The 14,752-nt window shown below is 33.3% G+C and overlaps 1 protein-coding gene across 1 annotated transcript in view; it reads left to right on the top strand.

Annotated features, from left to right (window-relative positions):
- LOC143236437 (protein O-linked-mannose beta-1,2-N-acetylglucosaminyltransferase 1-like) overlaps positions 1–14,752 on the top strand; it is a 64,296-nt gene that overhangs the window by 25,732 nt on the left and 23,812 nt on the right. The window contains exons 10-17 of the mRNA XM_076474697.1: positions 1,244–1,393; positions 2,225–2,334; positions 3,179–3,263; positions 5,417–5,543; positions 6,813–6,879; positions 7,280–7,378; positions 8,167–8,259; positions 8,859–8,935. Of these exons, the coding sequence (XP_076330812.1) occupies positions 1,244–1,393; positions 2,225–2,334; positions 3,179–3,263; positions 5,417–5,543; positions 6,813–6,879; positions 7,280–7,378; positions 8,167–8,259; positions 8,859–8,935 (808 nt within the window). The remainder of the gene's footprint in view (positions 1–1,243; positions 1,394–2,224; positions 2,335–3,178; positions 3,264–5,416; positions 5,544–6,812; positions 6,880–7,279; positions 7,379–8,166; positions 8,260–8,858; positions 8,936–14,752) is intronic.

The following is a 14,752-nucleotide window of genomic DNA, read 5'->3' as shown; positions in this document are numbered from 1 at the left end:
GTTTTGTTTTATTTGTCAGAGTGACTTATGTTTTTATAGAATGATCTGTGAATTCTATATCATTCATAAAAGTGACTTGTATTTTTATAGAATAATTTGAGGTCTCTTTCATTCAATAGAGTAAGTGACTCGTATTTGTATAGAGTAATCAAAGTTCAGGTTCATTCATCAGAGTGTTACCTTTTTTTGTGAATAACAATGACTGTAATTTGTAAAGACCTGTATTCTGTTTAATAAATAATAAATATATTTCATATGACAGAATAAAAATCCACTTTATTATCATAATGATGGGTGCTAAGCTTATTTACCCTTAGTTCTTTACATAATGGTTGATAAGGTATTGTAACATCTTCAAGGACTACAGATAGTATATATATCAAGTTAATATCACAATGTTAATTGTTCTTTTGAAATAAGCAGTGTTCAGAAGTATATTTGAAGTAAACTTGTTGTAAACCTTGACATGTTGTACAGGGAAATAAGTGTTAAGTAAACCTTACATGTTTCATAGAGAAACAAGTGTTAAGTAAACCTTACATGTTTCATAGAGAAATAAGTGCTAAGTAAACACTTACATGTTTCATAGAGAAATAAGTGTTAAGTAAACACTTACATGTTTCATAGAGAAATAAGTGTTAAGTAAACCTTACATGTTTCATAGAGAAACAAGTGTTAAGTAAACCTTACATGTTTCATAGAGAAATAAGTGTTAAGTAAACCTTACATGTTTCATAGAGAAATAAGTGTTAAGTAAACCTTACATGTTTCATAGAGAAATAAGTGTTAAGTAAACCTTACATGTTTCATAGAGAAACAAGTGTTAAGTAAACCTTACATGTTTTATAGAGAAATAAGTGTTAAGTAAACCTTACATGTTTCATAGAGAAATAAGTGTTAAGTAAACCTTACATGTTTCATAGAGAAATAAGTGTTAAGTAAACACTTACTACATGTTTCATAGAGAAATAAGTGTTAAGTAAACCTTACATGTTTCATAGAGAAACAAGTGTTTTTTAAAGTTGTTCGATTTACCTTATAATATGTTAGTTTGAAGAGCATGTAAAGTTTGACACATTACAAGTGGTTTAGATGATTGGTTGCTAAAGTTGTATGGAACATTTATGCTACAGAAACTGTTTTACGTAGTTGATGAATTCTAATATAAATATCTCTATGTTCCTTGTTGTTTAGTTACATTTGGTAAATTGTGAGATAGTAATAGGTAATATATATGAATTAGAACCATCCTAGTTCCAGCACCTTTCTCAGTAGTTGGATTTGTTCCCAATTGTGGACTTATCAAACCTTGTGCAGATGGGGAGTTCTCAGTTCACTTATCCACAGGAAGAGAAGATCGGGTAAAGCCATCCTTGTGTGTAGATGGGAAGTAGTAAGTACCGTAGACAGGAACAAATATTTCTGGTTACTGATCATATTATATATGTAGGAATATGACTATGTATAGTTTCATGTATATGGCAAGAAATAAATATAGGTACTTATATTTTAAGGTATATAGGAAGAGTCAAGTAAGGCTACATTCAGTTTCATATATGTAGGAAAAAGTAAATATAGGTACTTTTATTTTAATGTATGTGGGGAGAATCAAATAAGGCTACAATCAGTTTCAGGTATGTAGGAACAAATGAATATAAGCACTTGTAGTTTCGTGTATATAGGGACAAATGAATATAGATGCTTATATTTTAATGTATATAGGAACAAGTGAATACAGATAGTTATAGTTTCATGTATGTAGGAAGAAATAAATGCAGGTGCTGCTGGTGGAAATGAATATTGGTATTGTATATATATATACACACACACACACAGGTATGTGAGTAGAAATAAATATAGTGTATGTTGGTAGAAATAAACACGGGTACTGTTGGTTATTTTTGATGAATAGAAATAAAATAATATCACCAATCTGGTGTAGTACTTCTGGGTAAAGTAGGAATTAACCTAGATTAGATGGGTGTTGTTCTTAAGTTGCATAAATTAACAAATATGAGCAAACAGATGTAAATTTGATATAAAGTGAAATTAAAAACTTGACGTTACTTCTCTCTTAAACATATAATAATTTTGTTAGTTTGTAATACATTACATGTTCATTTTATAATATTGTGTATAAAATATAAAAAAGAGGGCTTTTTTGCATTTAAAAATTAACATTTACTCTTTTTTATAAGAGCATTTGATATTTTATGTTACAAAGTGTGTTTGGAGCTGAAGCTGGCATTGCAGGACGTGGCATGAATGTTGTGGTGATTGACAGTTTTCAAAGCACTGTCACACGAGTTGCAAACTTTGATACTTATGGAACAAGTAAGTTATTGAATTTACTCTGTATAAATTGAGAAAAATATCTGTATTTTCTAAGGTGGTGAGTAAGTTTTTTCTAAAATGAAGTTTTGTTTTGCTGTTAAGAATACCACAGCATTAGGCTGTTTACATTAAAGCTAATCATCAGCTTGTTTGAATAGACTTATAATATCATTACAAACAAATCTAAAAAATTATTTTTAGATTAAACTTAAATGAATTGTAGACCTGTACCATATATTTTAAATAAATATTTTGAATACAAATTTTAAATGAGGGAAAACTTCTAATTTTATTATGATAACAAAAATTATTTTTACTATATGGCAATGATCATTGACAGAGTAAATATATATGCAAATATTTTAGAATAAAAACAAATATAAAATTTACAGTTTAATGAAAAACCTGTTACATAAATATTTTAAAAGAAATTATATTTACAATAAAGGTAGCCATTTTTATCAGTTTCTTAAGAAAATATTGCAATAAAAGATGACATACAAAAGTAGGGTACTAAACTGTAATATTTCAGTGGCAAATCACACCTGTCACTATGTTATCTGTATAGGGTTTTTAATTGTAATAGTTCAGTTTGAAATAGCAAATGACACTACATTATTTGTAGTAGGTACTTAACTGTAACAGTTCAGTGTGAAATGACACATCATTACATTATTTGGATATAGGATTTCAGATATAAAAAAAAATAATCTACTGTAGTGAATATTTCATAACTCCAGTCATTTGTTCTTCAATGTTTCATGAAAAAAGAAGATAAAACCAATTTCTCATTATTGGTATCAAGATCAGGTTGTGCAGTGTTATAGCTAAAGTTCTTTCATAGGTTCCAAGCATCTTGAGACATTTTTATTAACACTAAAACCTGGGGATATCATTATTATCTTCACTCACGATGAATCTAGTAAGAAGTAAGTGATCTACTGATATCATGTTTGTTCTTAAACCTACTGAGCTATTATGTTTAAAACTTAAAAAATTGTCATAATAATTAGATTTAAACAGACGTAACCAACACAATAAAAATAAAAAAGTACTGCAAAAATAAATTTTCTCTGAAACATAATAGTAAAAATGTGTGTACACAACTCTTAAGTACACCATTTATACCATATCAGAAAAAGTAGTCAGCTGTGTTACACTATTTATAACAAATAAAGTAGTCAGCTGTGTTACACTATTTATAACATAAATAAAGTATTCAGATGTAGTTACACTATGTATAACATAAATAAACTAGTCAGACCTAGTTACACTGTTAACAGCATGTAAATAAAGAAGTCAGCCCTAGTTACACTGTTTATAACATATAAATAAAGTAGTCAGCTGTAGTTACAATGTTTATAACATGTAAATAAAGGAGTTAGCTGTATTTACACTGTTTATAACATATGAATAAAGTAGTCAGCCTTAGTTACACTGTTTATAACATAAATAAATTAGCTGTCATCAACTGTTTCTAATATATAAATAAAGTAGTCAGCCCTAGTTACGCTTTTTATAACATTAAAAGGATTCAGTTGTAGTTACACTGTTTACAACAAGTAAATAAAGTACTCAGCTCTCGTTACACTGTTTATGACACATAATAAAATAGTGGGCTGTAGTTATACTGTTTATAACGTAATTAAAGTAGTCAGCTGTAATTACATTGTTTATAACGTAAATAAAGTAGTTGTAATTACACTGTTTATAACGTAAATAAAGTAGTCAGCTGTAGTTACACTGTTTATAACATATGAATAAATTAGTCATTGTAGTTACACTGTTTATAATATATAAATTAAGTAGTCAGCCCTAGTTACCCTGTTTATAACATATAAAAAGGTATTCAGTTGTAGTTACACTATTGGACATATGAATAGTTGGCTGTAGTCACACTGTTTATAACATAAATAAAGTAGTTAGCTGTAGTCACACTGTTCATAACATATCAGTAAAATATTCATCTCCAGTTACATTGTTTATAACATATAAATAAAGTAGTCAGCTGAAGTTGCAATGTTTATAATATAACATGTAAATAAAATAGTCAACTGTATTTACACTGTTTATAACCTATGAAAAAAGTAGTCAACTGTGGTGACACTGTTTATAGCATATAAATAAAGTAGTCAGCTGTAGTAACACTGTTTATAACATATAAATAAAGTAGTCAGCTGTAGCTACACTGTTTACAACCTGTAAATAAAATAGTCAGCTGTTGTTACACTGTTTATAACATATAAATAAAGTATCCAACTGTAAGTACACTGTTTATAACATATAAATAAAGCAGTCAACTGTAATTACATTGTATATAACATGAATAAAGTAATAAGCTGTAATGACACAGTTTTTAATGTATAAATAAAGTAGTGAGCTTCAGTTACACTGTTTATAACGTGAATAATGTAGTCAGCCCTAATCATACTGTTTATAACATATAAATAAAGCAGTCAACTGTAATTACATTGTATATAACATATGAATAAAGTAATAAGCTGTAATGACACAGTTTTTAATGTATAAATAAAGTAGTGAGCTTCAGTTACATTGTTTATAACGTGAATAATGTAGTCAGCCCTAATCATACTGTTTATAACATATAAATAAAGTAGTCAGCTTTAGTTACACTATTTATAGAATATGGTTAAAATAGTTCATGTGTTATATATTTGCAGTAGTTTTTCCTACTATCTCTTTTATAATTTTGGGTTCCTCTTGCCAGGTTAATGCTTAATTATCTGAACATGTGTGATATAAATGATTTTTAGAATTAACAGTTTGATTCTTCAAGGGATTCCAAGGAAATAAATGCATGGATAAGTGATGTTGTATTATTTACTACAAGTAACTGTATCACTAATGTTCATGTCATGAAAAGAATATCAGAAAGGTTACGTAAAGTTATTTGAGACTTGAGAATAGGTCATTGGATAACACCAAGCACCAGCAAGTCTAGTTATCAAACTCTAGTTAATGATACATAGTACTCAAACCATAATCTGTAATAATTGTTTATGTATAATAGTTCTTTGTATGATATTGGTTTATATAAGTAAATTATAACATTATTGAACAGACTCTCAAGGGTCTCCCATGTACTTCTGCAAGACCTGGGTAGTGCTCTGATTCAGAACCTCATGTACAGAGGTAGCTGGTTTATGATCAGCCAGAAAGGAATAACAGGATTTTCTCCTTTTGAAGATGCAAGTTCATGTTTTCTTATATGTTGATGTGGATGTTTTATGGTTATATTTATTATTTTAACTCAGTTTTTGTTAAGAACAGATTTCTATAATTGATGTTATTTAGTGCTTCAGGTATCAGTGGCTCTCCATCTTCACACTGTTTTACTCTTTAAAAAGATTCCAGCCTATAACTGTAAAACATTTTCATGATTTAATAGCTTTGACTTCTAAATGTAAATTGTAGTAATGGTATTATAACTGATATGTTATAACAAGTGACTTGTAGTAATGGTGTTATAACTGACAGGTTATAACAAGTTACTTGTAGCAATGGTATTATTACTCATAGGTTATAATAAGTTATTTCTAGTAATGGTATTATAATTCATGGGTTATAACAAGTTACTTGTAGCAATGGTATTATAACTCATAGGTTATAACGAGTTACTTGTAGCAATGGTATTATAACTCATAGGTTATAACGATATACTTGTAGTAATGGTATTAGAACTCATAGGTTATAACCAGTTACTTGTAATGGTATTCCTTAACCCTGTTCAACAAGTTAGCTACTATTTTGTAGTAATTGTATTCCTTAACTCTGCTTAACAAGTTAGCTACTTGTTGTAATGGTATTCCTTAACCCTGTTCAACAAGTTAGCTACTTGTTGTAGTGGTATTCCTTAACCCTGTTCAACAAGTTAGCTACTTACTTATTGTAGTGGTATTCCTTAATCCTGTTCAACAAGTTAGCTACTATCTTGTAGTAATGGTATTTCTTAACTCTGCTCAACAAGTTAGCTACTATCTTGTAGTAATTGTATTCCTTAACTCTGCTCAACAAGTTAGCTACTTGTTGTAGTGGTATTCCTTAACTTTGCTCAACAAGTTAGCTACTTGTTGTAGTGGTATTCCTTAACTCTGCTCAACAAGTTAGCTACTTGTTGTAGTGGTATTCCTTAATCCTGTTCAACAAGTTAGCTACTTACTTGTAGTAATGGTATTCCTTAACCCTGTTCAACAAGTTAGCTACTTGTAGTAATGGTATTCCTTAACCCTGTTCAACAAGTTAGCTACCTACTTGTAGTAATTGTATTCTTTAACTCTGCTCAATAATTTAGCTACTTGTAGTCATGGTATTACCCTAAATATGTTCAACACAGTATATATTTACTGTGGTCTTGGCATTTGTTTTCATAATTTGTTTAATGGAGTTTATTAAAGTTTTAATTATTCAGTAATGTGTCCACTGTGGGTACTTTAGTGTTAACTCTTTTCTTCTTACAGATTCACTATACAGACCCAACATCTTGGGCAGCTGAACATAATGAGAGGTTTTGTGTTCCCCTATATTGTAAGTACTTGAAATTCTCTGGACTCGATTTGCGTCAGTGTGGCTTGCTATACAGAAAATTTCAAGTAGAGTAAACTTTTACATCAGTCATACAGCTAGTACTTTTTAAACAGTTAATGGAATTAACAATAATTTTATTTCAATAAACTAAGGTTTTACCTAAGTTCTTATTGAGAATTAATTTTGTCTTTTATTCAGATATAACATTTTTCAGTTTAATTTATAATTTTTAAATGTTATTTGTTAGTGTTTCAATTAATATATATATTCTGTATGGTTTTAAAAATTGAATTTCCAAAATTAAATCCTTTTGTTCACACATTCAAATGTAATTTAATTATAAAACATTTATCAATAAAGAGTAGAACTTAATTATGAACTTAATGTTGTTTCATTCCAGTGAAAGGTCAAGCTATCCACCCTGACCCTCTTCCTGTCGAAAACAAGCCCCGTCAAGAGTACTGCTCCAAGTACCCTCACTATCCTGTTTTCTGTGACAGTAAGTGCTTTTAAATCAATAGTTTTATAAAAGTGTTAAGTGACCATAGTAAAATGATCTGTTATTGGTTCACATACATAACATGAGTTGTTATTGATTCTTGCAAAATGAAACAACACGGATTTGTATAAAATGAACTATTATTGGTTCATATATGTAACATGAGGTATTATTGGTTCTTGCAAAAGTATCCAACACTGATTTAGGAAAAATAATCCGTTATTGGTTCACGTGTATAACATGAGTTGTTATTGTTTCTTGTAAAATTATCCAACACTGATTTGTGTAAAATGAACTGTTATTGGTTCACATGTAACATGAGTTGTTATTGGTTCTTGCAAAATGATCCAACCCTGATTTGTATAAAATGATCTGTTATTGACTCACACATATCACATGATTTGTTATTGGTTCTTGCAAAATGATCCAACACTGATTTGTATAAAATGATCTGTTATTGACTCACACATATCACATGATTTGTTATTGGTTCTTGCAAAATGATCCAACACTGATGTGGGAAAAACAATGTGCTATTGGTTCATGTATATAACATTAGTTGTTTCTGATTTTTGTAAAATGATCCAACACTGATTTGTGTAAAATCAACTGTTATATGGTTCACATATGTAACATGAATTGTTGTTGGTTCTTGTAAAATTATCCATTATGTCATTAATGTAAACTCCTCCAAGAAGTTATCCTTTTAATGATTGACATAAATTGATCTCATGACTGATTCTTGTAAAAATTAATTTTTAATCAATCAGTGTTCTTTCATAATTTAGGTGATGTTATCCATGAACCTTTGATACCTGGTCCTGTAATTCACTCCACTGGATACTTAAGAGTTTACAATACACCAATGATTGTTCTTGCAGGTAAGGGGAGAAGTTACAGTGGCTTACAAACTGGTCAGTGTGAACAAAAATAAAATGTAAAAACTAGAAATTGTGAAGTAAAGCCAATCTTTATAGAAAAAGCTAACTACCTATTGTGCAAGAACTAGCCCCTGATTTTTAAAATCACCTAAACAAATTTAAAACTACAAGGCTATCAGAATGTTATGGTCAGTTTTAATCATTTGGTCCAGAGAGCCTTTTTCACATGTCAAGAAATGAACTATTTTACATTTATTCACTAAAATTAACAACTTTTCCAATCTCACACTTCTTCTAAATTCATACGAATGTTGCAGGTAAAGATGACATGCATATTGATGATTTAAAACTATCTGTCTATCCTACATTTATCTAATTCTCAACTGTTGGTCTCATGTGAATTTGTTTCTCTTTGTATAAAATTTCATTCCCACACTTTTGTAACAGCATGTGAAGTGGACAAACTAGTGTGAAAATTGTTAGAGACAGTGTTTCTATACCATTAGGTTGTGTACTTTATAAACTGTTGCTATATATAAACTGCACTATAAACTCAACATAATGTGTAAAAAATAATTTAATAACAAGTTTAATTTTAGGTGAAAATCCCATTACTCTTCCAGTCACTTTGGAGACAATTATCAGACAGCCAGGGATAAATCCCAAGATGGTGACAGTAAGTTTTTGTTTTAAATTATTATTACAAAATTTCAACAAGTATAACGTACAACACTAACACTACTTTATAAGACAAATCACTGTCACTACTTCATAAGATAAATCACTGTCACTACTACATAAAATAAATCACTGTCACTACTTCATAACATACAACACTGTCACTACTTTATTAGATAAATCACTGTCACTTTTTCAGTGTGCATTCCTGTATGTGTTGATTGAAACATCCACCCACGTGTTTTTCGTGTGTGGCAACCAGTGAAGAAAAGGAGAGAATATTGGTAGTTGAGAGGTCCAACTCCAGCACACCACTTTGGCCTTGAATCTTTGTAGACGGGCAGCCTTTCGTGGCCACCTCAGGGTCAGTCGGCTAGTCCACTTGGGCTAAGGTGAACCAGTTACCACTGTTGAATGTTCTCGACAAGTGTTGTGGACATTGTGACTGATCCTGGTGTTCATGTATAGTGCTTACAAAACTCTGGCTTTGCTGCAGTGTCCTTGTTTGGCATTGTAGTGCATCCCTTCTTAGGGCTCAATGATGAGTGGGGTCAGTGGGTTTTGAAATATAGCATCTTTATTATGGATACCCCAATTTATGAAAAATAAATAAATAAAAAATGAAATTGAAAACAAATTATCAGAAAAGATCAGGCATGTACAGCAACATCACAGATTCTGTACCTCCATTTCCAATTATCGATTCCTTATCAGAGAAATCATTTTTGGCAGATGTTTCCATTTTTTATTCAAATTGGATTAGAGAGGTTTGATAGCTGCCCTCAATCAATAAAGTAGTTGCACTATGGAGAATTTTGGTGGAAACAACTTCACCACAGCATACCAAACTCATCTTGAAATTTAAGGCCATAAGAGATGTACCTATGGAACTTTGTATTCTTCCAGAGGAGTGTTATAGTTGAGAGGGATTTAAAGAACATTCCTAAGTCAGAGATCCTTACTAGTTTCTCAAGCGAAGGCATTTCTGAGGTGTACCAATTCTCCACTCACCAAAGGAGAATTATGATGCCTACTATTGTTCTTATATTGACATTTACATCACCACATTTTCCTACCACAGTCAAAGCAAGTTACCTGAATTGTAGGTATGGCTATACTTTCCCAACTCTTTCAGATGTTTTCAGTGTCAACTGTTTGGTCACTCAATGCTTACAAGTGCAAATTAAAACCATGCTGTGTTACTGTGGTGGTCTACACCCCTCCTACTCTATTACTTTCCCGAAATGGGTGGAAGAGAAAGAAGTGCAACCCTTGAAGACTATAAACAATTTCTCCTACCCAGGGGCTTGGAAGTTATTCTCCCAAATTCCATCTCGGATATATGCTGCAGCACTCCATATCACTGCCACAGTGGGAGTGCAGAAAGATCTCTTTATGCCTCCAGCAGAGTTGTTTGCAAAAGAATCTTTTGCCCTACATGATTAAAAGAGTTGATGTACCTATGTCTACTTCTATCTCTGACCCTGCCTGTTCTTCCAGTGAGTGCCTAGTTCCACCTCTTTTGGCTTTGGATGTTTTTTCAGATCCATTCTTTTCTGCAGCCCCAAGATGTTAAATGACCGTTCATTCACACCCTCAGTTGCTGAAATCTTTGTCCACAGACAAAGACCTGCCTACTTGAACCAGGGCAGGATCCATGGATGCCGATAGACCTTTGTCCAATAAAGAATACAATGTGGTTGAAAACTGAAGGGCTCCCAACCACGTTCTTCTCCACATAAATAAAAATAGCCACTTGATCCAGTGGAACTGTCAGGTTTTCATTCAGATGTAGATGGCATTAAGGATTTGATTGATTCTCACCATCCCGTGTGTCTTTCCTTACAGGAAATGTTTCTGAAATCTGCCGATACAGTTACCCTTCAACAGTTTTCTTTGTTTAGAGATGACAGGTTGTGTGATGGGCAAATGTAGTGGGCTGCCACTGCTGGTTGATGAGCATGTACCCACCCTGTCTTTACCACCTGATACACCCTTGGAGGCTATGGCTATCTGTGTTTCTTGTGCCATACCATCACTGTTTGTTCTTTCTACCTGGCTCCTGAAGAGACCTTGATGCCCTCATTGAGCATTTCCCTTTTTAATCCTGGGAGAATTTAATGGACATAATTCCCTCTGGAGTGGTATTGACATTGATGGGGAGGGGTTATTCCATAGAGCATATGCTCTTGAATCAACACCTATCTTTTTACAAGATTGGTTCTTATACTTATTTTTATACACCTAGTCAGTTTTTTTACTGCTATTGATCATTTTTTCTGCTCCCCTTTACTTTTCTTGGAGGGTTGACAGTAACCCACACAGCAGTGATCATTTTTCTATCATTTTGAGAAAAAAATGTGGCATATTGCACTTCTGCTTCATCCCCCACCTTCTTAGCCATCAATACACTGGCAGAGTGGTTGTATCTGTGCCTACAATAGCCTCTTCATTGATCTGGAAGTACATCATTTGGACTTGATGATATTCATTATGAGATGCTGCATCATCTCTCTCCTGCCTCTTTCACTATTCTGCTGGTTGTTTTTAACTGGATCTTTCAGGTGGATGTTTTTCCTGATGCTTGGCATCCTACTGTTGTACTATATCTTCCTACGTCTGATTAGGATTCCAAGATTCCTTGGGACTACCATCCAATTGCTTTGATGAAATGTCTTTGTAAGATTTTAGAGAGAATAGTTAATGCCTGTCTTGCTTGGTTCTTTGAATCAGACAACCTCCTCTCACCCACCCAGTGTGGGTTCTAACAACAGTACTCCACCATGGACCACCTGATTCAACTTGAAACATCAACCAGAGAAGCCTTTCTCAAATGACAACATCTTATATCAATAATCTTTGACATTGAGAAGGCTTATGGTGTGGCATTTTGCAAGACCTCCATATATATGGATTACATGGCCACTTGCCCATTTTTAAAATTTTTTTTAAATAGACAGGAGATTCCGAGTCTTGTGAGTTCAACACTCTCCCTTTCTTCCCTATTGGAACTTTGAGTCCCTCAGGGCTCTGTTCTGAGTGTCACACTTTTCAGTATGAAGATTAATGCCATCATTCAATAACTACCTCTTACTGCTGCAAATGGGCTCTATGTTGATGGCTTTCAAATCTTATGTCAGTCTTTGAACATGAGATATATTGAGCAGCAGCTACAGGCTGCTCTCAATTGTTTACTGAAATGAACCACAGCAAACAGTTTTAACTTCTCTCTCTCTAAAACTGTTTGCATGCACTTTTGCCACCAACAGGGTATTCTTCCTGATCCTAAACTCTGTTTTGGTGAATATGTATTACCTGTGGTCCCTGGGGCAAAGTTCTTGGAGCTTATCTTTATACCACACATCAAGCAGCTACAAGTCAAATGTACCTGAGCACTGAACATCCTCCATGTCTTCTCTTCCACCACTTGGGGAGCAGATAGATGCTCTATGCTAAAGATATATCGTGCTGTTATTTGATCGAAACTAGACTATGGGCCACTGGTCTATGCCTCTGCCAGGACATCAGCCTTGAAGTTACTGGACCCCATTCATTATCAAGGACTTTGGCTCTGCACTGGGGCTTTTCACACTTTCCCAGTTCAGAGCTTATACACAGAGTCTCATTAACCCTCTCTACGTCTCTGCCATTTGCAACTGTCTTTACTATATGCTTTGAAACTTTGTTCCTTACCACAGCATCGTATGTGGGGTTGTGTTTTCCTTCCTCGGTGGGCCATGCTTTTTCAGAACAGACAATCTGCCATTGCTCCTCTTGGCCTTCGTATCCAGGCACAGTTGGATGAATTGGGTCTGTTCTTGGATACCATTGCTATATCCACTGGTCAGCCCATCCCATCATGGCTTCTTAAAGTCCCCAAATGTGACCTATCTTTAGGTCATCTGAGAAAAGCAGAACTCCCAAGTGGAAATACTGTCTGTTATTTGCTGAACATCTTTCAAACCATCTTTCCATTCCTATTTATACAGATGGTTCAAAATCAGGTGACTGTGTGAGCTCTGCCATGGTTTGTTGTGGTTCAGTGGTTGCACACAGAATCCCCTCTACAGCTTTTGTGTTCATTGCTGAATTGTATTTCATTTCTCTTTACCTGGATCACATAGAAGCTAAGCAGTTATGTTACTTGACATCCGTACTCTATTAGTGGACGGATGTAAGCCTTGTATATTTTGTATAATGGTGTTCGGTGCGCATTTTGATTGTTTACCAGTTATAGTCTTTAGATATGAAATCCTTTTTCTTATTGATGAGTGTATATTGTTTATGTGTTTTTCCATGTTAGTTTTGTGTCGAAAGTGACGCCAAGGAATGTGATGTTTTTGCTCATGTTGATGGTTGTGTTTCCAAGTGATAGATTTATTTTTCCTAGATTTTTTCTTTGCTTCTTTAGTTTTCTATAGAAGGTGATTGCTTGTGTTTTTGTCGGATTTAACAAGACCCTCCACTTGTTGCTCCATGTTGAGACGTTGTTTAGTGATTCTTGTACGCGAGACATGGCCATTACTGGGTTTCTGGAGGTGCTCCAGATTGCGATGTCATCTGCGTATTGTGAATTGTGTGTGTATGTTAGATTTGGAAAAGGTATGTCACTGACGAAAATTATGTAAAGAAGTGGAGAGAGGACTGATCCTTGGGGCACTCCTGCCGTTATATTAAATAATTTGGATATGGTTTTATTGACTTTTACTTGTGCTGTTCTATTGGTTAAAAAATTTGAAATCCATTTGATTATCGTAGGATTTATTTGTAGGTGGTTTAGTTTGTATATGATGGCATTGTGCCAAACGCTGTCGAATGCTTTTTTGACATCTAGGAATACCCCGATGGTTACTTGATTGTTGTTGTAAGCTTTGTATATTGATTCGGTGAGTCGTGTGAGGTGATCTGTTGTTTGTCTATTTTTCCTGGAGGCATTTTGAGATTCTGGAAGGATGTTGTTTGATTCGCAAAATGGAGGAGACGGTTGGAGATAATTCTCTCCATCAGTTTGCCAAGGCAGCTTAACAGACTGATGGGGCGGAAATTATCTGGATTTGTTCTGTTAGTTTGTTTCTTGGGGATCGTTGTTATGATGGCTTTTTTCCATGTGTCAGGGTAATACCCTGTCGCTAATGAAATGTTCATGATGTTTGTGAGGTGTTGTAGTAGGAGAGTGGAACTTTTTTGAGAATAATATTTGGTATTTGGTCATGTCCGGGGAAGTGTTCTTCAAGTTTTGATATTAATCTTTAGTTCGGTTATGGTTATTTTTCTATTGATTGAATTTGAGTATGCTTCTAGTGTCTCTCAGGGAAATCCTGGTGAGAATGAAGCTTGGTTTGCATTTATGTAGTTGTTGACATGGTGTTGGTGTTGTGTGTCGAAATCTACTGAGTTTAAATCGCTAAAAGCGGATTTGTAATAGTCAGCTAATAAGTCAGCTTTCTCTTCGTCCGTCCTTGCGATTTTATTGTTGTGTGTGATGTGTTGTAACATGTGATTTGTGTTTTGTCTGACGCAATACTCTTGAATTTTTCCAGAATTCTTTTGGGTTTTCTTGGTTTTTTCTAAGTTTTGCAGAAGTTATGCCAATTGTTTTCTCTGACTTTTTTAATTTCTTGTTTAATTTTTGTATTTGTTCTATTGATTTCTGTTTTAATGTGTGGATCACGTGTGATGTAGTGTATTCGTCGTAATTGTCTGCCTTTGATTATTAGTGCGTGAATTTCTGGTGTTAGAGTCCATTGAATAAGTGATTGTTTTCTTTTGATTTAGGAATTGTGTTTCTTGTGGCTTTCTTTATGGCTTCTGTAAT

Source organism: Tachypleus tridentatus, chromosome 13 (assembly GCF_004210375.1).
Source record: "Tachypleus tridentatus isolate NWPU-2018 chromosome 13, ASM421037v1, whole genome shotgun sequence".
Classification (NCBI taxonomy): domain Eukaryota; kingdom Metazoa; phylum Arthropoda; class Merostomata; order Xiphosura; family Limulidae; genus Tachypleus; species Tachypleus tridentatus.
The sequence above is the reverse complement of the archived record's forward strand: the minus strand, read 5'-3'. Positions and strand labels throughout refer to the sequence as shown.